The sequence below is a fragment of the Chinchilla lanigera genome, unplaced genomic scaffold (assembly GCF_000276665.1).
Source record: "Chinchilla lanigera isolate Chin_1 unplaced genomic scaffold, ChiLan1.0 scaffold00015, whole genome shotgun sequence".
In the NCBI taxonomy this organism is placed as follows: domain Eukaryota; kingdom Metazoa; phylum Chordata; class Mammalia; order Rodentia; family Chinchillidae; genus Chinchilla; species Chinchilla lanigera.
The window spans coordinates 19,604,129-19,630,831 of NW_004955416.1; the positions used below are offsets into that span (position 1 = coordinate 19,604,129).

The 26,703-nt window shown below is 43.3% G+C and overlaps 1 protein-coding gene across 6 annotated transcripts in view; it reads left to right on the forward strand.

The window, feature by feature from the left end:
• Positions 1-26,703, forward strand: part of Sv2b (synaptic vesicle glycoprotein 2B) — a 194,369-nt gene that overhangs the window by 147,715 nt on the left and 19,951 nt on the right. For all 6 annotated transcript variants that reach the window (XM_005381593.2, XM_005381594.2, XM_013512680.1 and 3 more), the window contains 7 exons: positions 2,830-3,010; positions 3,374-3,525; positions 9,285-9,418; positions 10,801-10,890; positions 16,296-16,406; positions 17,158-17,246; positions 20,581-20,745. In XM_005381593.2, coding sequence (XP_005381650.1) covers positions 2,830-3,010; positions 3,374-3,525; positions 9,285-9,418; positions 10,801-10,890; positions 16,296-16,406; positions 17,158-17,246; positions 20,581-20,745 — 922 coding nt within the window. The remainder of the gene's footprint in view (positions 1-2,829; positions 3,011-3,373; positions 3,526-9,284; positions 9,419-10,800; positions 10,891-16,295; positions 16,407-17,157; positions 17,247-20,580; positions 20,746-26,703) is intronic.

The following is a 26,703-nucleotide window of genomic DNA, read 5'->3' on the forward strand; positions in this document are numbered from 1 at the left end:
AACCAGGCAAGTGAAAGTTTTTAAAAACTATAGCTGAGGTAGTGGAATCAGGGGATAGCTGCCACTCCTAGGGGTGCAGAAATAAAAAGGAGAGATTGAAATTATTATAATTTATCTACATTTCCGGCCTGGGAAGAGGGAGTGCTGGTTGGCTTACGCTGGTGTGGGAGAGGAGAGGGGCATAGCGTGGCTCCTGCTAATTGGATTTAGCTGACATCATGGGATGCAGCTGCTGCCGCCCAGATGAAGAAGTACTGATCTGTGAAATTTATTGAAACAGGAAGCACAGATCCTTGCCTCCTTCTCTACCCTTGAAGCCTCCCTTTAGTGCCCCCTGTTGGCAGAGACTAGCAGGGAGCAGCTGGCTTAGCCAGGGTCCAGAAATAGGATCTAGAAGGGTTGCTTGTACTTTTCAAAAAGTGCAAAGATACCTTTACTGAAGTAAAAGAAGCATAAACTTTCATTTATTGCTAGTGTTTTTCTCCAGGGCAGGATCAGGGAAGGAGGTACAGGGATTGGTTCTCAGCTACTCCTCTAACTCTCTTGTTTCTCTTCATTTTATGCACACATACAACCACCTCTCTCTTTCTGATTTGACCTGTGTCTGACACTTCAGTCTTAGTCCTTCATCATATTCCCCGCTACATAGAAGACTATGTTCTCCTCACACTACACTACTTACTAGTGGTTGCTCAAATGTATCAGGCTTTTTTTTTTTTTTTTTTTGCCTTCCTGTCTTTGCACATGGAGTCTGTCATTGTTATTCATGGATTACCCCATCACCAATGGAAATCTGATTAAGTTTCATTGTCCTTCAAGAGCAGCTCAAATGTCTGTCTTGGAAGGTGTTCCACACTGGGTGAGATTTACCCAAACTGTGCTCCTTTTTTGGATTCTAATAATACTGGACATGTACCTTTATTGGAGCACTTTTTCTCACTTGGCAATAATCATACATTTTATTGTTAATCTTCTTGAAAGAATGGAGCCATTCCTCACTACGCAAGCAGTCCTGGAGATGATCAAGGGAAGGAGGAACTAATATAGAGCTAAGAAATATGAGCAGTGCTTATTATGAAGAGCAGTAAATTGTAAGAGTTATAGCATCAAGTTTTTTTGACATGATAAACAGAACTGATGAACTTTTAGCTAAACTTACTAAAAAATGGGACTCAAACAAAATCAGAAGTAAAAAAGAATACATTATAGTTGATACTATAGAAATACAAAGGAGATCATTATGAACACTTATATGCAAAGACAATGAATAATTTAAAATGGATAAATTCCTAGGTGATCCAACCTGCCAAGAGTGAATCATGAAGAAATAAGAAATATGAATAGACCAAAAAATGAGCAAGGAGATTGGATCAGTAATAAGAAAACCTCTCAATACAAGACAAGCCAGGATGTGATGGCTTCCCTAGTGAATCCTAGCAAACACTTGAAGAATTAATGCCAGTCTTTCTCAAACTCTTCCAAATAGGCAAGAAAAAGAATTAAAAGCCATTCAAATGATAAAGGAAGAAGTAAAGCTGTCTGTATTTGCAGATGGCATGATTTTATATACAGTACAGAAGACTCTAGACTCCACCAAAAACTATTAGAACTAATGGCAAATTCAGTAAAGTTGCAGAATAGGAAACCAACACACAAAAAATTGGTAGTGTTTGAATATACTAACAATGAAGTATCTGAAAAAGAAATCGAGAAAACAATGGCATTTACAATAGTATCAAAACACTAGGAACAAATTTGTCCAAGGAAATGAAAGATCTGTGCCCTAAGAACTATAAAACACTAATGAAGAAAGTGAAGAAGACATAAATAAGTGGAAAGATATCATGCATTTATGGATTGGAAGAATTAACACTTAAAAATGTCCATACTATCTAAAAAGATCTGTAGTGCAATCTCCAACAAAATTCCAATGGTATTTTTTACAGAAATAGACAAAACCCTCTAAAATAGGTAAGGAGCCACCGGAGACACCAAACAGTCAAAATAATCTTACCTAAAAGAACAAAACTGATGGTACCATACTACCTGATTTCAAGTATTCTATAAAACTACAGTAGTCAAACCAGTGTGGTGCTGGCATAAAAGCCTATAGGCCAAAAGAACAGAAGAGAGAGACCAGAAATAAATTCACAAATTTATAGTCATTGAGCTTTGGCAAAGATGCTAAGAAGATACAGTGAGGAAAGGACAACTCTTTGAAGAATGAAATTAGATACTTATCTCACATCATGTACAAATGATGCTATATTCCCCTAAAATGTCCGGACACTGATTGATTGCAAAAGGCCCTTCAGGAGTGTGGAATAAGACAGCCAGCCTGGTTGGCAATTGCTATGTTTCATCTTTAGCATGTTTTTCTGTCCAGATTTCACATACCCATGTTGCCTTGCTTTACCCTAGAAATTCTTTCCTTAAACATCACATCTCAGGTGAAGACATTTTTAGTATCAACACTTTTCTTGTTTAAAAGTAAAATTATAGCATTTCCCTTGCCTACGGATTATACATCTAAAAGAACACTCTAAAGAAGATACATCTATCCTAGTTTCGGCTGACCTATGTTGGTATGTGTACATGTTCGTAAACGCAGTGAGGCTATTGGTTTTGGAGTAACAGTTGTACAAGGTTACATTTGAGTAGCACTGCTGATTTACTCTGAGTATCTTGTCACATTCCATTTTTTTGTATGTCCATGACATGGAATTTCTAGGATGGGGTAAAATTGAACACTGGGTTTTCTAAATAGCATATGGTCTCTAATGTCCTGTCTTCTCTCTCTGTCCCTTTTTCTCTCTCCCTTCCTCACAGGGCTGATCGTCTACTTGGGAATGATGGCAGGGGCCTTCATCCTGGGGGGCCTGGCTGATAAACTGGGAAGGAAGCGAGTCCTCAGCATGTCTCTGGCTGTCAATGCCTCCTTCGCCTCGCTGTCCTCCTTCGTGCAGGGATATGGCGCCTTCCTCTTCTGCAGACTCATCTCTGGCATAGGGTATGACTCACAGACTTTGAGCCAGCCCCTCCTAGACCAATGGCCCATCCACCGTGGCACTGTAGCTCAGTATGTTACCTCCAGATTCCCTTCATGGAGTTTTTGTAGGGGTTTCAAAATACTATATTAAATTTGAACCTTAGAAAGAGCGAAGTTAGGATTAAACTGTAAAATTGGTGAATAAAGTAAAAATAATGCAAGATTTCCTTTCATATCCAGAGAGGAACTGCCTGGCTGGATTTTCAAAATCTTGGGTTAGTTCACCACAGAGCCTAAGGGTGAGGTTGAAGGCAACATGGTTTGTGCTGTGATGATTTTTAGTACATAACTTGATTCTCTCTTTCTGGAACTTTCTCTCTGCAGGATTGGGGGTTCTTTGCCGATTGTTTTTGCCTATTTTTCTGAATTCTTATCTCGGGAGAAGCGAGGAGAACACCTCAGTTGGCTGGGCATCTTCTGGATGACTGGGGGAATCTACGCATCCGCTATGGCCTGGAGCATCATACCACACTATGGTGAGCCACGGGACTAAAACGCCCTGGGGCGCCTGTTTCTATGGCTGCTGAACCGAGACAAATTTGCTTGACCTTAGTCTTATTCCTGATAGTCACATACAGCTCCTGTGTGTGACTTTGTGTTTCTGGAGGACTTCTAATATTGGAGACACATTGTTAATTTAAATACACAGATCTTTTTAGAAATAATGTAGCCTGTCTTTTCCCCCTTTCTCTTCCTTCCTTCTTTATTTTTTCTTCCTTTTATTTGAGAGGATCTCAGCCCTCCTCTCCCAGCAAGTTAGGCTTTGACAGCTCTATTTTGTACACTACAGACATAGCAAAGGCCAAGAGACGTTGACAACTCGTGTCAAACGTCATGCCCCTGGTGTGGGGTGGGGTGGGGTCGGGCTAGGATCCTGGTGCTGTCACTGGCACACCTTCCACTTGTGCTGCTGTCACTGTTGTTGGGCTTTAGCGATGGAGCAACACTTCTAGACAAGGTCATGATTTCAGCTAGGACAATTTTATTACCCAAGCTATCTGCAAAAACTATATTCGCTGGATAGATGGGCCACATTAACTTCTACTATTGGTTTCTTTGGAGAATAAAATGGGGAGAAGCCAGCAGTTTTCAGTTTTATTAGCCTTTTTGAGTGTACTGATAATGCCAGCAGTGTGCTTCAAAGTCATTTTTGGCAAACCATTGGTTATGGATCCAGGCCTTGTTCTGATTTAGCATCCCGCAGCCCATGAAGGAGAAGCAGATAAGTGCTCCTGAGGCTGACTAATACCTCTTTACCCACTGACCTTCTTTTAAATCCGACCCTTTCTGCTGTGTGTCCTGAGCTAATGGAGGCTCTATGTATATCTTTTTAAGAGGAGGCTTTGGCATGGACAATACCTGCTATATTAGCTAAGGTGACACTGGTTTCGTTACTCTGATAAACCCATAAACCTTGGCATCTCAGTGGTTTCACACAATGGAAGGTAAAGCCTGGCCCATGTTTCTGATCTGCAGGTGGCTCCGTTCCATCAGTAATTCTGGGGCTCAGAGCTTTTCCATTACATAATTCCACCATCTTTAACAAATGATTCATAAGGTCTCTAGTCTGGGCAGAGAACACAGCCAGTTGTAAATTGGTATTTTGTGTTTGTGTTTGTAAGATCTTTCTGTGTTGCCCAAGCTATCCCTGAGCTCCTAGGTTCAAGCATTCCTGCTGCCTCAGCCTTCTGAGTAGCTGGGATTACACACACTCCTCACTGTGGTTGGCTGTGCTGATGGTTTTAGAGATAGACCAGGAAGTGGAGCATACCTTCTGTGGTCACTGCCCCTGCCCCCAAATGTGATATGGTCCCACTGTACTGCAGAGAGTGCTGAAAAACAGTCCTGCTATTGTTCAGAAAGAGAGGGAAAGAGTTTGGGGACATCATGTAGTCTTTGTCATATCCAGTGTATGAAAACCCACTAGATTTTGGTGTCAGAAATGGAGAAGAAATATGAATAGGAAAAATAAAATAGTTGAACAGTTTTCCAGCTACTTCTGTCACTACAGGCAGTTCTCCATAAGTTTACATACAAGATTGTATACTCCTAACATCAAGGCATTCAACCCTTCACCCAGATGCCCGCTTTGCTTTCCTGAGTACTATGCTGCTGATTACATGGTCTGAAAAATTGCCCCCCAACACATACTTCTTGATAGAAACCACCTCTTCTGTTATCTGATCCAAATGTGTTAACACTAAGAAACATTCCCCATGTTTAAATAAAATGACTGAAAAGCTCTTTGCATAGGGACAAATAAAATGGAGTCCAAATAGTTGAGCTGTGCGATACGGGACAAGTTACTCCATCTGTTCAGCTGGGCCTCTTTCACCTATAAAATGGAGAGGAGGAGGGAAACCAAAAGAATTGCTGTTGAATCCCTGCCAGTTGGAAGGTTGAGTAGTTCCTGGGGCACAAAGGGGAATGTTAAAAAAAATTTCAAGATGGCTCTCGTACTTGGCTAGCTTTCGAGCAATCCTAGGCTTCCTGTCTGCGGACTGCCTGTTGCAGGAAGAGAGCATGCCCTCCCACTCAGCCAGGGAGCAAAGGTCTTTGACTTTCCTCTGATTGGCTCAGCTTAGGTCATGGGCCCACCTCAGCTCATCACTGTACCTCGGCGAATGCAGGTGCCAAGTGGTTTAGACCTTCCCCATCTCTGGAACTGGGGTGGGGCCAACCTCACCCAAACCCCACATTGCCACACCATGGGGAAGGGAGGGCAGAACAATGTTACAAAGGGAGACAGCAATCCATACTAATCACTGCAGGCTGCACCAATATTTTAAACCCCACTTTACACAAATAAACATTCATTCCACTCTCTAAGTGTCTGGCCTCGAAGAAAACAATCAAAGAATTCAGGGTGGAATCCTTTGTACTGAAACCACAGGAGAGCCTGTGGCAGAGGGTCACAGGGTTGCTGGCTGACGGTAGAGCTTGTGGTTAAATATTTTACCCAAAATGGACAGCACATTTCCCTGTCTGTACGCCTGTACAAAACCTGGGGCTATTCCATTATTCTCTATTTTAAAATAGAGACTTAATCAAAACAGGCGTTAGCATGGTGGCAACTCAGTCTAGAAACATGACAGGCTATAATCACAGTAGAACAAGAGTGATTATTTTAAGCTCCATTTTACCAGGGCCAGATGTTTTGTCCACAGTGAACCAGACATTTGATGATATTTCTCAATATGCCTAAGACACTAATCGTCTAACAACTGCAAGGGTGACTTAAAAAGGAGAGTGATGCTTGTGTAACCCATTTAATTGCATCTGCAAGAATGAATGATGGGAGGTCTTGGCACCCAGAATTTGGGTGACTGACTCATTGAGAGAGAAAATTACAAAATTCAAAAGGTTTTCCTAGGAACTCATGGGCACAGCCCAGAAAAAATGGATATATTATGGAAAATTAATTCTCATTTTAGTCAGCATTCCCAGATGTTTGTGAAATCCTGACAGAGAAAAGTAGGGCAAGCTGAAAGATCAGTGAACAGAACAATCCCTGCCTCCAAATTAATATTGTTCCAAATATTTGGAAGCAGCTCACTATTTAATTTTATTCAGTTTAAGCCCCCAAAGATGTGCCTAATGAGTGCAATAAATGAAGATTACTGAAATCACCATAAAGCCACAGAGGCATGAAGGGATGATGGAGTTTTTGATAATTTACACATATTATCATAAAGAAAAAAATCTTTCTGAGGCAGAGCACTTTGTAAATATACCTGCTTCTGCCCGCTTTCTCTGGTTATCCATCTGATGTGACTGCTGTTTAGTTTTGATCGACTTTATTTCTACTGATGCTAGAAAAGTTTTTGGATAACAGCTGGGAATGTATAAATATTGCTATGGTTTTATCTTTCTCTTTTCTGGTGTTACTCCCAGGAGAAAGGACAGGTTCTTTTTTTTTTGTCTTTTTGAGACAGGGTCTTGCTATCAGTTCAGGCTGGCCTTGAGCTCACTTTGTAGCCCAGGCTGGCTTCAAACTCACAACAATCCTCCTGCCTCAGCCTTCTGAGTGCAGGGATTACAGGCGTGCGCCACCAATTAAAGAGTTTGAAAACCCTTTAATTAAAATTAAAGGAAGTAAATAAACCCCAGTGAGATGGGAAGAGATCAAGCTGTGAAAAAAGAGCTTTTGTTTTGACTCTGTAGGATGATGCTGTAGGGTGGCCTGTGGCTGAGGCTAAAGGTGACCACGTGGCCACAGTCCCACATTTTGCCACCTGGATTCCTCTGGCCTCATCCTTTAATTGTGCCAATGCCGTAGGAAGTATCTGCAGGAAAAGCAAATATTTATTAGGAATCTTTTGCAGGTAAATGAGCTGAACCACCATGGGGAATCTGAAAATTTAAGACATAAGCTTCCCACCACTGAAATTAGCCATAAGATATATTTTTAAGTAAACGAACTAGGAACTTTTTGTGCAAATAAGAATTATCCTGCATACTGTAGGGATCAATGCATTTATTTATATAGTTTTACCTAATACATCTATTTTTTGAATTATCTTCATATATATTTATATATATATTTATATGTGGCATCATTTTATCTTATAACCTCAACCTTTTCTTTTTTAGTGTATGTGCTGCTGAAGTGAGCACAAGCCTTTTCTTTTTAAAAAATATTTCTTTTGCTGATATTTGCTGAGGGTCCTCCATTTTATTCAACATCCTTGGCACTAAATGTCATGTAGCTATTTCTAAAAAATCATTTACCCTCAAGGTAGGGGAGTTATTATAGGGGTTGCTGGGAGCTTTCACAAGTAGCAAATCTTTGGGGTGTCATTACCTGTGGTCTACAGCTGTGAAAACCGAGGATTTAAATGCTGATGTGATAAAGCCAGGATTTGAACTCTGCTCTATGTGATCACGAGAGTCCAGGATCCTCTTACTGTCTAATTGCTCCGTAAGAGACTTTGCCACCCATGAGGGCATTAAAAAATTATCTTGAATGTAAGTTCTGAGAATGAATTTTAGCAGTGTTTCATATAATGACAGCTGAATAGGCCCTGGTCACCTCCACATTTCAGTGATGATGAGATTAATTTTAATGTCGAGATTTTTTTTTTAAATAATTTTTGCATTGTCATATTAGAACTTACAGTGTTTTGCAAAATGTGGTCCTGAATCTTTGCCTTGGAATCACCTGGAGTTTTTGCGCTTTTCCTCTTGGGTGAAAGAGATCCCCAAGCCCTGGGCCACATAGGGCCTGCACTGGACATTCCATGAGACAAGTGAAGTCTCTGAGGCCTTCACCCCACTATGTTATGATTTGGATCTAAAATGTCCCCCAAAATCTTGTGTTCAGACGTGGGGCTTTTGGAGGGTGATCAGACCGTTAGGGCACTGTACTCGTCAGTGATTAGCCCGTGAATGAGAGCGTATTAGGTTCTGCTATTTGGATGTGAGGCCTGGTTGGAAGAGGTGAGTCATGAGGGTGTATGACCTGGAAGGGTGATTTCTTGCAGCTGGCTCCTCCTCTCTCTGGCTGTCGTGTGATAGGCAGCTTTCTTCCATCACGCCCTTTTGCCATTCTGTTTCTACCTTGGATCCAGCCAACCAGGGACTGAACCCACCTGAAACTGAGCCAAAGTAAGCTTCTCCTCCTTTAAATTATAGGTGTTAAGCATTTCATTTCAGCAACAATAAAGCTGACCAATAGACCCTCCCAGCCAACCCATGCTCTGGGCGCCTAAAACCCAGAAATTCCTATTTGAGGGGTTAGGACAAGTGTGCCTCTTCTCATCATAGTGGTGAAGTGGTATGTGCACACATATGGACCTGGGACCCCTTGCTCTGTGAGAGGCGCTGGGGAGGAAGAGAAGGGCATCTAGCAAAAGAAGGTATGATTCTGGGCCTGGCCTTCCATGCCATTATTTGGCAAGAAAGGTGGATAGAAAGAACATGTTTTATTTAACAGTTAATTCACTTAAAATTCAACATCTTTGTAGAAATATGGGATGCTGTTTCTGTTTGCACTCTTAGTCAAAGATCCGTAAATGTGAGGTCAAGTCTGGGCCTACGGATGTGTCCAAATACAGATTCTCAGCTCCCATCCCAGACTTATGATTCAAGCTTTGTGGTTGCAGCTGGGAGTCAACACTTTAACCAGTGCCTGGGGTGAAGCTCAGATGCCCTGAAGTTTGATTGCTGCTGTTCAGGTGTTTTTCTGCAGCTGGAAAGACCATGAGCCAGGGATCCTCTTGTTTTTTTTCCACAGGCTGGGGCTTCAGCATGGGGACCAATTACCACTTCCACAGCTGGCGAGTATTTGTCATTGTCTGTGCTTTGCCCTGCACTGTGTCCATGGTGGCCCTGAAGTTCATGCCCGAGAGCCCCAGGTTTCTGCTAGAGGTGAGTCCCCCGCTCCTCCTCAGCCACAGGAGTCCTGGCCTTACTTCCCTCTGCCCTTGGCATCTGATTCTCTCCTGATTGCTCCTTGCAGTCTCCCCCATGTTGGCTGACCTTATGCGTCATTAAATCTGGCTCCCTTCCTGTTGCTGATGGTTGCAGATCACAGGTTCATGGCCTGATGGTGCTGGAGGGTGAGGAGCTCATGGAATCCCAAGCAAGAGCCCTCTCCAAGCCTGGGCGGTGGTGGCAGGGCTGTTTCTAATTTGCCTCATGCTCCCCCCACCCCCAGACTTGGCACACTGCTTTTCTGTGTTGCAGCAGTGAAGTCTAAGGTAAAGCTCACTGTTGTCCCCAGAGCCACCAGAGATCTTGCCTGCACCGGGCCCCTATCTTCCCAGAAAGCTACTTGGGTCCTGAGGGATGATCCTCCAAGCCTCCCAACTTTGGGGGACTGTGGAGCTTGCAGTGGTCACACAGGTGAGGCACTGGCCAAAGGGAGACAGGACACAGAGGCCGTCACAGGCCCAGCCCCAGAGACCGCGGATCTGCTGCCCTCTGGAGCTTTCTGCAGAGTGAGCCTCAGCGCCGAATTTCCTCTTCCTCCCACTCATCAGGCAGATGTAGCAGGGAGTTGTCTCAAAATTCACCTTTTGTTGTGTGCTTGTTTTTTGGGGACTGCTGTAACAAAGAGCCACCAACAAAGTGACTTATAATAGCAAATCTTTCCACCATTTTGGAAGCTAGAAATCCCAAATCAAGCTTTCAGCAGGGCCATTCTCTCTCTGAAATCTGTTGGAGAGAGTCTTTCCTTGCTCTTCACAGATTGTGGTGGTTTAAAGGCAAATTTTACTGGCAACTGCATCTATTAAACTGAAGCCTTCGTCATTGCATGGAGTTTCCCCTGTGTGGCCCTGTGTCTTCATATGACTGTCTTATAAGGACAACAGTCATTTTGGAATAAGGGCTCACACCATCGTAGGATGATTTCATCTTAACTCCTTACATTTGCATCACTCTCTTTGCAAATGAGGTCACTCTGCGGTACTGAGGATGAGCACTTTAATGCACACCATGCTGTTACTTCCCTTTATCTCATCAGTGAGGAGCGTGGCTTTCATCCCTTGACCCACTCAACTTTATAACTATAATTACTCACAGTGGATAATGGTAATAATATCTGACATTTACACCTTAAAGGCATGACCCTATTATCCTTCCATGATGGGCGGGGTGGAAACATGTCCTAGTCTTTTCACAAGCCCTAGATTCTCATGAGTCCATGTCTAATCCATCTAGACCCAGGCATTGGTGCCCTCTTTGTAGTTTTCCACCTTGATGAAGTGCGCAATGGAGTTTTACATCCTATTCTTTCGTTTTATTAGATGGGCAAACATGACGAAGCCTGGATGATTCTCAAGCAAGTCCATGACACCAACATGAGGGCCAAAGGGACCCCAGAGAAGGTGTTCACGGTGAGTGTGTGATAGCCTCTTCCTACTGTTCTGGGCTTTATATACTAAAAGTAATTTTAATAATTGAACAGAAAGACTGTGAAAAGGAAAATAAAACCCTACTGTTCCTTTTGTTACATCATAATTATTATTTGTATTTTGGTAGATGTCTTTCTAGGTTTTTCCTTCGGTAGTGTTAAACATGACAACAGGAAAACCCAGCCATATTCACATGAGTGTAAGAATATGTATGCAGATTTGCATATGCATATTAAGCAGTACTCATAAGCACTTGATACGTTGCCTCCCAGCATTCATCACCATCATCTTAATGAACACTAATGTTAGGAACACTGCCACAGTTTTAATGAACATGTCCCTCGGGTCAGAGGTTTATTTACCCTGTTTTATTACCTTGTTTCTGTAAATATTGTCACAGTGAACCCTCATGCACATGGAGTGATGGTCCCTTCAAGTTCTGAGTTTGTTTACTAAGAGGAGAGTAGACTTCTGGAAATAAAATTACTGGCTCAGAACGTGGATATTTTTGCAGGTTCAAGATATATTGCCAAAGTACATTGCATTAGGGTCGTGCCACTCTACCACGCCGTAAGCAACAGGGTACCCATGTCTCTACATCCTTATCAGCGCTCATTGTTAAGCCTAATTTTGTTTCCTTGCTTATTGAAAAGGCAAAAAACTCACAGCAGTAATTTTCATGAAGATGTCCTGTGATGGAGATGCTGTGCTCCATCTTTTGAAAAGGCAAAAAACCCACAGCAGTAATTTTCATGAAGATGTCCTGTGATGGAGATGTGTGCTGTGGCCAGCTGCAAGGTCTGCCTCCTAGAGGCAGCTCTGTGTACCTGTTTCCTCAACTGCTTCTAAGAACTACTTCAAATCCACTTCCTTCAGGAAGCCTTCCTGAATTAACTCCTGCATAACTCTCATCCAGTGCTTTTTGATTCTTTGGCTTTCATAATTCCAGTCTAGAGCAAAGTATTTGTCTTTGTTGACCTGATGCTTAAAACCCCAAATTTTCTGGTAGGACCACACGGTAGTTAAGTATCTACACCAGGAGTCAGGCGGTCTGGGTCTAAATCTTGCTTTTGATACTTTCTAGCTGTGTGGTCTTTGGCAAGGTAGGCTCTGTACCTCGGTTTCCTCACTGGGAAAGCAGGATAATAGCACATATCCACAAAAACAGTTATTGTAAGGATTAAATAAAGCGCCTGAAACAATGCCTAGCTCGGAATGTTACAGATGTGAACCATTATTCAAAAATGTCATGACATTTTTTTCAGGACTTAACTCTTGTTATAAGCTTTATGGAAAATTACTCAATAACATATTTATCCAATTCCAACACTCCTAAAATATCTAAAATACAGGACCAATACTTTTTCACAAACATGTATTAAGATGCATGATTAATAGAATTCTTCCAAGTGAAAGATGTTAAGGGTACATTTTCCAGCCCCTTGCTCTCTCGGATAGATTATAATGCCACAGCTGGGCTACAGGTGCAGAAACTAGATGTGTAAGGGGCTTTCTGCTCAGGGAATCAGGGCATCCTGGGCTTGGTCCTGCTGCTCCTCCTCTGCTTCCCATTCCATAGCCTGGACAAGTCCAAGTTTCATTCAAAGCTCCTGCTTTCTCAATCCACATCAGCTGAATTGGTTTTTGTACTGTGTCATCCTTGTATGAAACACACACACACACCCTTACACCAAGCATTTGTGAGTTCTATAACCTTACCAAAAATCTGACGATAATAGGAATTACATCCAAGCCTTCTCCTTCTTTTCTTTCTGCCTTCTCTGTTCTTTTTCTTTCTTTATTTTTTTGGGTCTCTTCTCTTTCCATGGCAATCTCTCTTTTTCCTTTTGGAATAAAATAACCTCTCTCTGGCCCATGCCATGGTTTTTCAAGTCTGAGTGTGGTTCCCCTTGGATTGTCCCATATAGTAAGTCATTTACTAATAGATTTATGCCAAACACACATGGGTTCTCTTGAGGAGTCCTGATAGAACATCCCTCTGTGTCCCATCCTGCATGTTTGCCCTTATCGTCCTGGTAAACCATTGTCTCTGTCTGACTCTTATTTCACCCTTGGTCACCTGGCACAGTAGCACCACCCACTGCTTCCTTCCTGTGGCTCCTGGAAGGACCCCTTCTAAATCTGTTGACTGGCTTTGACTCACTGGGCTCACCTTTGTAGATAAGTAATCCCACACCTTCTCTTTGACAACTTGTTCTAATGTGCTAGTAGATAAGCTTCGGTAAATTAACACTTTAGAGAATTTATTTGAGCAGAAAGCAGTTTGTGAATTGGATGTCTCCAACCCAGAAATGGTTCAGGGCACACCCAAAGGACCACGGGGAGGTTTTATAGGGCAAATGTGGAAGCAGATTGTTTGAAGTTTGAGCAATGCAATGGCCTTGTTTGGACTATGTGATGGGAAATTCAAAATAACTAATACTGTGTCAGTTGGTTGCCTATGATTGGCTGAACTTAAATATCATTTTCTCTTACATCTGAGTTAGGTTCTAATGCCCAGGGATTTAGAGCCACCTCAGCCTTCCACTTAATTATTTTAACAAATCTCAGTATCCTAATGTTGAGGAATAAACCTGATTTAAAAAACTCCAATTTCTGAAGGTGAGAGGTAAGCTCTTTACCCCAGGACCTGAGTTCCTTATGTAAGAGTGGAAGCACTTCCTGGGAAAAAAGCCGAGGGAGAAATCAATGGGTAGGGGGCTATTCAGTGTTGGAATTGTCTCATCCTGACACACATGCTGGCTCCTAGGTATAAGTTCTGCTTTTAGTAGTTTTTACCGAGTAGGAAAATAGAACGAAGATTGTTGTGGGTTCAGTATTCCATAGTGACTATGAATTATGTAGCAGTGGTGACATGGGCCAGGAAAAGCAAAGAAGGAAGGAAGGACTGATGGAGGGAAGAAGGAAGGAAAGAAGGAAGGAATGAGGGAAGGAATGAAGGGAGGGAGGAAAGGAAAAGAAAAAGAAAAAGAAAGAAGGAAGAAAGGTAGGAAAGAAGGAAGGAAGAACTGGAAATGCTGAGTGACCTCAGAGAGCTGGCCTGTGTTGGCAGCAGTCAGGTGAATTCTCAGTCCGCCTGGATGGAGTTACCTATCTTATCCTATCTGCTCCCTGGGGTATATTTCTCTTAAAGGCACTTAGCAGCCTGAGAAGTGCTGAGGGTGGTCAGAATCCCACTTAGCGAATCTGCAGGTAGTTGTGTGTGCCTTGCTCTTTACTTTCATTGGTGAGGCCTGAGTTCCACCAGCTCCCCTCTCTACCTGTCCAGCTTGTGAACAGCCACGGGGCAGATGTCTGCAGAGAAGCCATTAGAAGGGAGGCCAATGAAGCCTTCTGCTGTACACTTGTGTTCAGCAGGGATTGGGATGGGGGCATGGGACATATGCTAATCTAGATGCAATCAAAGACAAGTGGTCTAATTAACCATAATTTAGAGTGTGCCTGAAGTTGTCAATACACCCACTCCCAGATCCCTAGGGAATGGGGTGTTATTTTCCTAAGGAGCAAAGAAAATAATTTGCATTTGAGTGATTTGGAGTGTGGCTCTCAAGGGGCCTCGTGGCTTGGTGTCAGCCCTTGCCTCTGGCCTCCTTGCAGTGAGCTGGGGCTCAAGATGTCTGTGGTTTTTTTTTTTTTCCCCGGTACCGGGAATCGAACTCACAGCCTCACGCTTGCCAGGTAGGCACTGTGCCACTGAGCTAAATCCCCAGCCCCAAGATGTCTGTGGGATAAAGGGAAGCACAGGCTCCAGGCTGAAGCCAGAGCCTGCCCTCCTTGTTCTTGGGTTCCCCTGTCTGGTCTCAGGCAAACGAGGCTCTGCAAACCTGTGGCCCCAGGTGGCTGGACAAGTCCACAAGGCTCACAGCATGCTCACAGATGTGCAGCTGTGAAAGAGCCTCTGCTTTTATCAGATCCTCCATGGGTGCCTGCCCCTCTCAGGAGTTGGGACTCTGTGGGCAGGGTTGAGAGAAGCGTGGCCGAGCTCCTTCAGACCTGGTATTCAGGCACCAGTGAGTCAGGTACTGTATCTGTATCCAGGCACTGGTTTTCTCCCTGTGGATTATCTGACCCCATCCCTATTTCTCTTCCTTTGTGCCTTCATTTTCTCAATCTTTTGGTGAAGGAAAAAAGTCATTGTTTTACCCCTAGATGGAAGGTTTGTTGGAGGAGGTGCTGGGAACTGTCTGAGATTTTCTGAGAACATTCTTCCATTGGATCTGTGAATTAGAGGAGACGTCCACAAGCGTGGACCTTGGTAACTTGCCTGAAAGAGTATGTGTGCTCAGGAATCTCGTTAAAACAGTGATCAGTTATGCAATTCAATGGCCGCTTTAAAGGTCGGATTGCTTTGGAAATCATTGCCTTGGTGTGCGAAGTTGCTCACAGTGGGCATAGCAACTTTCCCCAGCCATTCGGGGATACACTGAGCTCTCCCACCTGAGACCCACCTCCTCTCTGATTTCTACTGGGGGAACTAGTCCGTGATTTCCTTTACTCTGTTGTGCTTCTCACTGTGTTGGGTTCTACTCTGAGAGTAAAGTTATTCTCTTGTCTCTAAATGTCAAGACATGTCGAAATGTCTTGAGTAGTAACATCCCTTCGTCCTGCTGTTGCCTGCCTGGATCCTAGACCTCTGTGATGCTCATATCTACTAAGAATAATATTGTGAATTTTAATGTGACGTCAATTTTACTGTGGGTTATATATATATGAGATGTACATGGAAAACCAGTATGTTATAAAACCACTAATAATGTAAATTTCCCAAGGGCATGACTTGGTGAAAAAATTCTGCTGCATTTTTCCCAAGTGGGACATATCCACCTGAGAAAGATGTGTAGGAGATGCCATGTGCACCTGTGGGTAAAGCCACTGAATTAGAAGGTCACCAGAGACTCCTCTGGCCTAAAGAAGTTTAAAAAGTCAATGATATTAAATTAAAAATTGAGGATTCTGAAGATAAAGTGGAGTTGAGATTCCCTAGCTTCCTCCAACCGTGGCTGTGGACTGATACCTGTCTCTAGCCTGCTAGGAGTTGGGTCACACCATGGGAGGGAGTAGTGGCCAGCACTCAAAGCTTCATCTGTATTTATAGCCACCTGGGCTCCACCCCCTGTTAAGTCAGTGGTGGCATTAGATTCTCATAGGAGTGCAAATCCACTGTGAACTAGTAGTAGGATCTAGGTTGCTTGTTGTTATGAGAATCTAATGTAATAATAAAAGAAATAAAATGGACAATAAATGTAATGTTCCTGAATCAACCTGAAAACTGCCTCCTCCCCAGTCCATGGAAAAAAATTCCACGAAACCAGTCCCTCGTGACAAAAAGATTGGGGCCCGAGTTCTAGCCCATCTTTGCTTTTCAGGTTTCCCACATCAAAACTCCCAAGCAGATGGATGAATTCATTGAGATCCAAAGTTCGACAGGAACTTGGTACCAGCGCTGGCTGGTCAGATTCAAGACCACTTTTAAGCAGGTATGATCTGGGAGGGTGGCTCTACGGGTGTCTATGACTTTAGCAGGTGAAGAACTAAGACCCTAAGTACCCTCATCAGCCTAAGGCAGCATGATAAGAAGCAGCTCTTGCCAGGGATGTTTGGGTCCCAGCCCACGTCTGCCTGTATCTTTCTGAGCATCTTTGAGGTGCGCATTCTCTAAACTCTGGTGTGCTGTGTTTGGTCTTCTTTCTTAAGGCAAGGATGTTGGCTGATCTGAGTAAACACGCTTCTCTCTAGTGCCTTATTAAGTAAGCTACAGGAAGGAAGAAGAGAGTGAAATAAATCAATAGCTCCTTAAGGTTTGTTAGTGGTTTTGGGGAAAGATTCTTCACAGAGGGCAATGTCTTCTCCAGGGCACTGGCTCTTTCACGGAAGGAGCAAGGCAGCTGTTGAGGCAGCACTGAGGTAGGTGGTGTCCATGGCGTGTCATCCATAGACATTTGCATGTCAGCCCCAGTAGTAGAGAACTCACTACTCCAGACAGTCCAGTCCAGTGCACTTTGGTCCCATTCATGGAATATCATGTTCACAGGGGAAAGGCCACAGGACTGTTCTAGTATGAGGTCAGCGAGTAAGAACAGATGAGCTTTTTTGGTGCTGCTCTAGGAGATGATGGGTAGCCTATTCTCTCCACTAGATCGTAGCCACTTTCTTAGAAAATCTGAAGAATGAGCTCTTCCAAGACACATGTTCCTTCCTTTAACCGTTCTTCTCTGGTCTGGCTTTCAGGTCTGGGATAATGCTCTGTACTGCGTGATGGGGCCCTACAGAATGAACACCCTGATTCTGGCTGTGGTCTGGTTTACCATGGCTCTCAGGTGAGTTCCATCCTGCCTGAGCCCCTTAATTTCCCTGTGTCTCAGTCACCCCATTTGCACACTGAAGAGTCATAGAGTTTGTGTCAGTGTAGTTGCTTCTGGCTGCAAATAGTGGGCAAACCCCCTGATGGCATCTATAAGAGGAAAGTTTGCATCATAACAAGAATTCCGGTAAAGCAGGCTGTAGGAAGCATTTCAGCCTCAGGCTAGTTCTCACAGTGACTGCAAGGTGCTGTTCTCAGCATCCTGTGACAAGAGGTTCTGTGTCTCAAGGAGTAAGAGGCTGTCTCCCCTGATCTCCCTCCCGCATCTATGCTGAGGTATAATTGGCAAATAAAAATTGTGTAAATATTTAAGGTGTACAATTTAATGTTTTGATATACAAATATATTGTGAAACAATGGCCACTCTGAGCTAATTGAACATGGCCGTCCCCTCACATAGTCACCATTTGTGTGCGTGGCGGGGACACTTAGGGTCACCCCTCTTGGCAGACTTTAAGTAACAAATACAGCCTGGGGCTGGGGATTTAGCTCAGCGGCAAAGCGCCTGCCTGGCAAGTGCAAGGTCGTGAGTTCGGTTCCCGGTACCGGAGAAAAACCAAAAAAACCAAATACAGCCCGGTTAGTGATCGTTGACTGGTAATCATTACCTAGTTGCTTTTGTTAGGCGATTGTTAGTTATTGAGCTTCCCTTTTAGCACCAAATGAACTTTCCTCAGACCTTTGCAGCCAACTTTCCTTCCTGTTCTAGTAGTTGGAAGTGGGTCACGAGCCCAGGGCTAAACTCATCTCAGACAAAGGAGATGGGATTTCCTAGTGGTTTAGACTAATCAGGATTTACCTCCAAGCTGAAGGTACTGGTACCTTTCTTAATGATGGACACCTAGGTAGAATGAAGTTTCTTTTTGCAAGGAGGAAGCTGAGAATGAGTGCCAGGTAGGCAGTCACCAGTGTTGAGAATATGAAACGTAAGACAATGGGCCTCTGCAATACTGTGTCCTGCAATAAACAAAACTGTAATTCAGTGTGTGATTAGCTTCCTCCTCACTGAAGCTGCAGACTCGTACCTTAGCTACATTCATCTCCACACAGTAGGATCTTTCTTTCTACGTGAATTTTGGATCCTGTTTACAGTGTCACAGGGCTGCTTTACTGTGTGTATAAAGTGCTTACTATAGTTTCTGACATGTAATAAATGTTCAATAAATTGCAATTGTCAACTAGGAACCACTAGCAAGATTTTAAACTTCCATCTATGAGATTACTTTGCTCACCACTGTGTAGGTCTAAAACATACCTGCCCTCACCCCGGGAAAGTTAATGAGCTGTAATGAGCTCTGAGATTATGGGGAAAATGTGGGGAAACCTCATGTGCTCCAGCACCTGTGCGTGGAGGCCTGGCCTTCCAGACCCAGGCAGGTGAGAGTATTGTGCCTGCTGCTAACTTGCTCCCCTTACATCATTCAAGCCCAGCTGACAGAGAACATTTCGGAAGGCAAATATGACCAACGCTAGGATTCAATTCACTGGTAGTTTTAAAATTGGTTTTATTTATATTTATTTATGTTCAATTCATTTTGTGAAGTAGGTAATACATTTCCAATGTTGGAACAACAAAGAAATTGCGAATTCATCTTCTCCCTCCACCCACTCCCTTCTGCCTCCCATATGTAATCATCTTTTATTTTCCTATTTATCATCCCAGTGATTCTTTTTGTAAAAGTAACCAAATAATTACATATATATATATATATATATTTGTATCTTCTCCCTTTTCTTATTCAAAGGCACACATTTTACATTTATCTTTTGTGCACGGTGGTCTAATCTGGAGTCTCCTCATGCCAGTACACTGAGGATTTGTTTATTTTTCTTACAGTGGCACAGCGCCTGCACCTAGCATCTCATAGTAAATCGAATTTTCTGCTCCTGGGGCCTTCTCAAAAGTCCCCTGGGAGGTTTCTAGACCTTTACTGCTGCAAATAATGCCACAATGAGTTACTGTGTTTGAGGGCTATTTTATATTTGGGCTGATTTATCAGTGGAATGTATTCTTGGACGTGGAATTGAAGGGTAAAAAGGGGTAAAGGCATAAGTGATATTTTTATTCATTGACACGTTCTTCTCCACATGGTAGTGTACAATCTTGTCCTTTCCCCAGCAATTTATGAAAGCACCTGTTAGTCTACAGTCTTCCCAGCAGAGTGTTTTAGCAAACTTTGGGGTTTTGACAATCTGGTAGCTCAGAACAGTGTGTTTTTAATTCACGTTTTCCTGATTATAAGTAGGACTGAGCATCTTTTTTATATGTTTAATGTCTGAATTTTTTGGAGTGGCTTATCTTAAATTTTCCAGGTACAAAATCGTATCACCTGCAAATAGAGATAGTTTTGCCTCTTGCTTTGCAAGTTTACATTCCTACTTCTTTCTCTCCACTGAATTGGCTAAGACCTACAAGATGGTGTTATTTTTTTTCTTTTTGGTTTTTCTCCGGTACCGGGAACCGAACTCACGACCTTGCGCTTGCCAGGCAGGCGCTTTTGCCGCTGAGCTAAATCCCCAGCCCCTAAGATGGTGTTAAATAGTCATGGTGATCATTGGTATCCTTGTCTTGGTCCTAATGCTAGTGGAAACATCATTAGTGTTTCCCTATTCACTAAGATTCTGATTTTTGAGCCAAGACATGTATTTTGTATGTGGTAAGCAAGTGTTGACAATCTATAATCTACTGGAATGAGTTTTTGATTTTTTTGGCACTGAGGATGGAACCCAAGACCTCTTGCCCCTAAGCAGTCACTCTACCATTGAGCTACACCCCCAGCCCAGCAGTGAATTTTTTTTAATCAAATGCCTTTTCTTTGTCTTTGAAGATGTTCACAATTTCTTAGCTATATTAATGTTATAAATTATTATATTTTCTAATACTGAACCCAATTGTTTTTTATTTTAAAAATTAAAAAAGCTAACAAAACAACAATGAAGGCAAAATCAAAACAACATAAATGATACATGACCTCAAAACAAAATGAAAGGAATTAGCAGTGGTTGCTACATTACCTACTATTATCTTCAATGACGTTGCTCAGCCCACCAGACATAAGAATGTAACACCAATCAAACAATCAAAAACAATAACAAATAATAAAAGAAAAACAACATTGGAAATGATGCAGGGCTTCACCATACAAGACGCTAGGAGTTCAACAATGGCTCTTATACTGCATATTGTTTAAAGAGTCTGATCCACAACAAGCCAGGCGTGCAGACTCTGGTTGTGAAGGAATCAATCATAGTGCTACTGCTCAGACATTTTGTCTTCTTCTCTTTTCCAGCTATTATGGTCTGACGGTTTGGTTTCCTGACATGATCCGGTATTTTCAAGATGAAGAATACAAATCTAAAATGAAGGTGTTTTTTGGTGAGCACGTGTACGGTGCCACCATCAACTTCACGATGGAAAATCAGATTCACCAACATGGGAAACTTGTGAATGACAAGTAAGTGTGTGGCCAGGGGCTTCCTTTGGGTCTGGGTGGCAGTCTGAGGGATCGTTCTTGGGAGACACAAGAATTCAATGTGGTGGGCGTGAGTGCTGTCACTGTCATCACAACCTGTCTGTGAGTGACACAGTCATTCCCCAGGGAGTTGCTCTGTACTTTCCTGGCCCCCTCCTCTTCCTGCTCTTCTCCTATGGATTATTCATCCAAGAATGTGATGTTTGGCTAAGGACAGTCAGTTGGGCCATCTTTCCTGAGAACTCGACCCTTTGTGGAAAGGAGCAGAAAGCTGCGTTGTGTTCATGGTGCTCTGGTCTTTGTTCACCTGCACACAGGCACCTCTGCAGCTTCCCGCTCCTTCTCTTTGCATTAAGGATTGAACCCAAGAAGACTTTCACACTGAGCTACATCCCCAGCTCTTTTTCAGGGGCTCACTAAGTTGCTAAGTTGCCCAGGCTGAGCTCAAACTTGCCATCCTCCTTCCTCAGCCTCCCAGATTGCTGGGATTACAGCCTTGTGTCACTGTGCTTGCCCTTGGTCACCTTCGTTAACTCTACTTGGCAGGCTTGTTGGGTTGTGAGTGGTAAGTATGTGAATGTCCACAGGCCGTGCAGTCGCACCAGAAATTAAAGGAGTCAGAGTGCTTACTCTTCAGGTCCCCGAAACAATCTGGGGCCCAGCTATTGAATGATTTCTTTAACTCAAGGAGCATCTCCATGGGACAGTTATGGCCCCACCCTTTGCTGTTCTTTTGTCTACTGTCACGGCACAGGGTTAATCAGTGTGTTCTGTGGTCAGCCAGGGGCCTTGTCCTGTGGAGAAAATTCATGCCGTATTAGAAGAGTCCTCCTCACACTGTTGTGGTGCTGCCTCCTCAGACTATTCGATTCCTCCTCTTCCTAGGCCTGGGACCAATGACTTGGTTGGTCCGGCCTGCTGGGCTTGAAGAATGCCTGTCTGAGGATGCCCTTGGCCAGTGCCACAGTGGGCCAGGGAGGACACGAGCTACATTTACTCTGGCCACATTACTCTCCCTCCACTGGTGTCTGGTATCTCAGGAGAGTCCCTGTTCATGCACTGTGATGGCCAACCACAACGGGAAGGGCATGCGTGGCTGAAGGAAGTCTGGGAGCCCCTGCTCCCATCTGTCTATCTTGCTCTGACAGGCCAGAGCTAAGCAGAGGCTCCTTGTTTTGGGGGGAGAGAGTGAAATCAAAGGATGAACATCAGTCCTTCCAATATGAGACCTTCAGGGAGGAAGCTTTAGACCAAGTATCACCGGACACAGGGTCCACAGCTTCAGAACGTTTTAAAAAATGCTGAAGCTCAGCAACAAACATCTATGCATTTGTCCAGACATCCACAAATCCTTGCATAGATGCTCAGAGTCCTTGTAATTTGCTGAGTGGCTGCAGCAGGGATGGCAGCTCTAGTGCTGGGGTGGTAGAGGGTGAAGGATGTTTCATCCTTGGAACTCTTTTAGATTAGAGTCAGGAGATCAGGCCTTGGCAGGCCAAGGAAGAAATGCGGCCCTTCCTCCACTGGAACACTTTGGAAATGTCGAAAACTAAGGGACACCAATCCCTGCAGAGATTAATTCACTAAAGGAAACTTCATTTGTGAAGTTCCCGATGTTCAGTCAGCTTCTATTATGCTATGGGAAATAATGACAGTAACACTGCCCACAATGCCAGTAATCATATCTGCAGAAGCCAACATTTTTTTTTTTTTTTTTTTTCTCTGGTACCGGGAACCGAACTCACGACCTTGCGCTTGCCAGGCAGGCGCTTTTGCCGCTGAGCTAAATCCCCAGCCCCCTGCAGAAGCCAACATTATTCAGCCCTTCTGTGTGCCAGCCAGTGATTTAAGAGCCTTACATAAATCATCCCGTGTCATCTACAGAAATACTGCAAGTAGTTGGTAATATGCTACTTTACAGTTGGAGAAACAGAGACTGAGTAATTTACTCCATAACTCGTAGAAATAGGTATGTCTGCAAACAATGTCCTGCACATACTGTCACTGCAAGTATTGTCTCACTGGGAAGCTTTCCTTCCCACAGAGGCCCTGACTTACGTGATGTTTTCTGCATTTGAAAAGTTCATCACAATGTTAGTGTCCTTGTAATTTATAACAGATGCGTTTCAGAGTTCTGAGGTCTCATCCTATGGACCTAGGAAGCCTGGGGCTACAGTGCCCTTGCCAAGGGTCTGGGAATGCATAGGCGCCCCTGGATCACCTGAGAGTGAATATTCTTCCCACACATTTGTTACCCTGTCTCTGTATTTCAAATACATGTGGATGTTTTTGTGTGATTATTAAAATGTGAATTTCTTCAAAGTTATACTGAGTTAATTGTAACTTTTACTATATGTGTTTTTAACCAGTGGGTACTAAAAGTATACTGTAACCACTCTACCTTGGAGCTCATGATTTTTCAACCTAGTAAAATGAATGAAAAGTTATTTCCCTTGGGCTGAATAGGACTGAAATTTAAGAACCCCATTTTGCTTCTTTTCCTGAGCTGTTCTGCCATCTGCTGGTTATGAATGGACAACACTTTGTCTTGGAAAACCAGAAGCCTGAAGTTAATCCAGAATAACCAGCTGTTCTTTTCAACCTCCTTCGGGCATTTCTCTGTTTGCTGCTTTAAAATTTAGATGAAAATTATTTATTTTATTGACTGTCACACACAAGGAGAAGGACAGAGCTTTGGATTTCACGGATTTGTCAATAAAGGAAATCCTATAGAAAATAGAACCTCATCCCATTGTAAACCGATTACTTTGGTCCCAAGAAGGAACAAAAGTGCACAGACTGGTTCCGACCTGTTCCCATCTGCCACCTGCTGGTACTTCTTATGGGACCTGGTGGCTCTGAGTTCCCATACACTTTTTTTTTTTTTTCCGGTACCGGGAATCAAACTCACGACCTTGCACTTGCCAGGCAGGCGCTGTGCTGCTGAGCTAAATCCCCAGCAACCCCCCATACACTTTTGTTTCAGAATTCGTGAGGTTTTTTGGAAAGTGCAAGACAGGGAAAAAAATAAGTTCACTTAAATACCCTGAGCCAAATGTCAGGTCAGGTTTCACTTACTTTTAATTAAAAGCAGGGTCAGTTTTCATCCCAAAGTTTGTATTCATTAATTAACTTACTCTCTCCTGCTGGGAAGAAATCTGTTTGGCAGGGCTGGTTTCTGTGGGGATTAAAATGGGGGAAGAGTGCTCTCTGATTTAGATCTCTTTGGACACCAGGAGATGTGCCTTAATTCCTGTCTGTGATAGGTCATGACCTGGAAGTAATGTCCTAATCTTCAGGTTTCCTTACACCTGAAAGGGAAGTTGATGTGTTCTGAGCATTCAGAGCTGGAACTTCCAATGGGAAAATATCACTGTTTACACAGATAATTTGTTGGTGAAGGGTAAAAAGGCTTTCCTGAGTTCCTATGAAAAGTTGGAGGTAAGTAGCTCAGAACGAAAACAAAATTTATAAGACTTAGCTTTAAAATCAGGTCCACAGGGTAGCAGGAAGCAGGGTGAGAACAGAGAGAAAGTAAAACAACATATGGCTGGAAAAAAGAAGGTTGACTTCACCCTGAAATATTACCTGCAGTGTGTTCAAATAGCTGACAGTGTTTTTTTTTTTTTTCCCATACCGGGAATCAAACTCACGACCTTGCGCTTGCCAGACAGTGTTTTTTGTAGCTTAAGTAAGTCCTGTATGTTCCTGTTGAGAGTCTTCCAGAGTATTTTATACCTTGTTTGGCCACTGAAAATGGATTACTTTTACCCTGTCAACCATTTGCACAAGTTATTTGCACAAGAAATTTGCACATATTATTTGCACATGAAAATAAACAGGAACCCTATTGATTCTGGATGTTTATTTTTTATCCAGCTGAGCTTTTATTTGTTTGAATAAGTTTGTTCTTGTTATTGTTAAATAATCCTGTTGTTACCAGGAAGCCAGGTCCTGAGCAGTGAGGACTCTCACTTCCTTGGTCCTTGGTTCTTTGTGGCTGTCTTGGTTACTTTTGTTGTTGTTGTTACCCAACGCCCAAAATGAAGGAAAGGTTTATTTAGCTTATAGTTTGTGGATATATTTAGCTATGCTTGGCTGGCTCCAAGGCAGAGTGGCACATGGCAGAAGACAACAGTTTATGGCAGCAGAACAGCAAAGCAACAAGAGCAAAAGGGAGGAGTGGCAGAGAAGCATAAGCCTCTTTATCTCTCTTATATTGTAAGCGGGCTGGCTCTACCAGGGGGCGTGTAGCACTCACATAATCTCCATGCCCTCCTCTTGCACAGGCTCAGGACGAATACAAAGTAAGGACCCTGGCTCCCTGCTGAGTCACATGGTTAACCTTTTAAACTTTTTAAATTGACACAATGAACAGCATCCCAGAAGGGTAAGGGCATGTCTTTTTTATCTCAAGGTGTAGAACTGTTGATTTACTTAGCCAAACCCCTAGTCTTGCCAAGTTGACACCATGTATCAACCATAACTGTGGCCTTAGTGAAAGAATTCATCAGGCCGTAGAGAAGTGTAGGTAGAGTTTATTTTAAAGTAGACGTAGAGAGAGTCACACTTTTAAGCAAGCAGGTGGACAGTGCAACTAAGGCATCTATCCCCAGTATGAGTTTGGTTTTTCGGTTTTTCTCCGGTACCGGGAACCGAACTCACGACCTTGCGCTTGCTAGGCAGGCGCTTTTGCCGCTGAGCTAAATCCCCAGCCCCCCCAGTATGAGTTTGGATACATTCTTAGGCACCCAGGAGTTACTTTTGGAGTCTGGGGAACTGGGATGATTATGATGATTGTCACCATTTTCCTTAGAAGTTATTTAGGGGGCCGGAGATATGGTTCAGTGGCACAAGCGCCTGCCTGGCAAGCATGAGGTCATGAGTTTGATTCCTGGTACCAAAAAAAAAAAAAAAAAGAAGTTATTTAGGAATTGAAAAATATCTTGTGTCCTTATTTAGAGGGTCAGCATTTGCTTGGGGGCAATCATCCTATAGGAAATTTAGAAAAGCAAAATTCTTAATTTAAACCATGCCCCAACATAAAGCAGGCAGGTCTTTAAAGAACATCCCCTTCCCTGATATCATTGATTCCGTGGGCTGTGGCAGCCAGAAATGCAGCGTGCCTTGATCTGAAGTAGATGCCAGGTAGCCAGGTATCACAAGGAAGGTATACAAAGTGTAACCTTAATGTCATTGTGCTCTGTGGGATGGCTTTGGGCCTGAGACCTAAGATGTGGTTATAAATGTGTTATACATTGACATCTTTGCTTCTTTTCTTAACTGGCAATGGATGCTATTTTGGAGTTCCCTCTTGTCCCTCAGGGCCTCTGATGTCTAACTACCTGCCTAACACTATCATCTGCAAATAACTGTTGCTTTGTTTCCAGCATGAAATATTTGAAATTTGCAGAGGTTAGAGGAATAGTACAAACCACCGTATACAGAGCACTTACTTCATAAACTGTGGTACATTTTAAAATAAATTCCCTTCATTCCTTCTTTCATTCCTTTGTTCCCTCCTCCTTCCCTCCCTCCTTCCCTCCCTCCCTCCTTCCCTTCCTTCCTTCCTTCCTTCCTTCCTTCCTTCCTTCCTTCCTTCCTTCCTTCTTCCTCCTCCTTCCTCCTTCCTTCTTCCTTCTTCCTCCTCCTCCTTCTTTCTTCTTCTCCTCTTCTCCTTCTCCTCTTCTCCTTCTCCTCTTCCCCCTTCCCCTCACCCCTTCTCCCTCCCCTCCCCCTCTTCCTCCTCCACCTCTCCTTCTCTTTCTTCTGCTCCTTCTTTTGCTCCTGCTCCCCCCACTCCCCATCCCGCTCCTCCTCATCTTGTTGAGACAGGGTCTCTCTGTGCAGTTCAGGCTGGCCTTGAGCTCACTTTGTAACCCAGGCTGGTGTCAAACTCGCAAAGATCCTCCTGCCTCAGCCTCCCGAGTGTTGGGATTA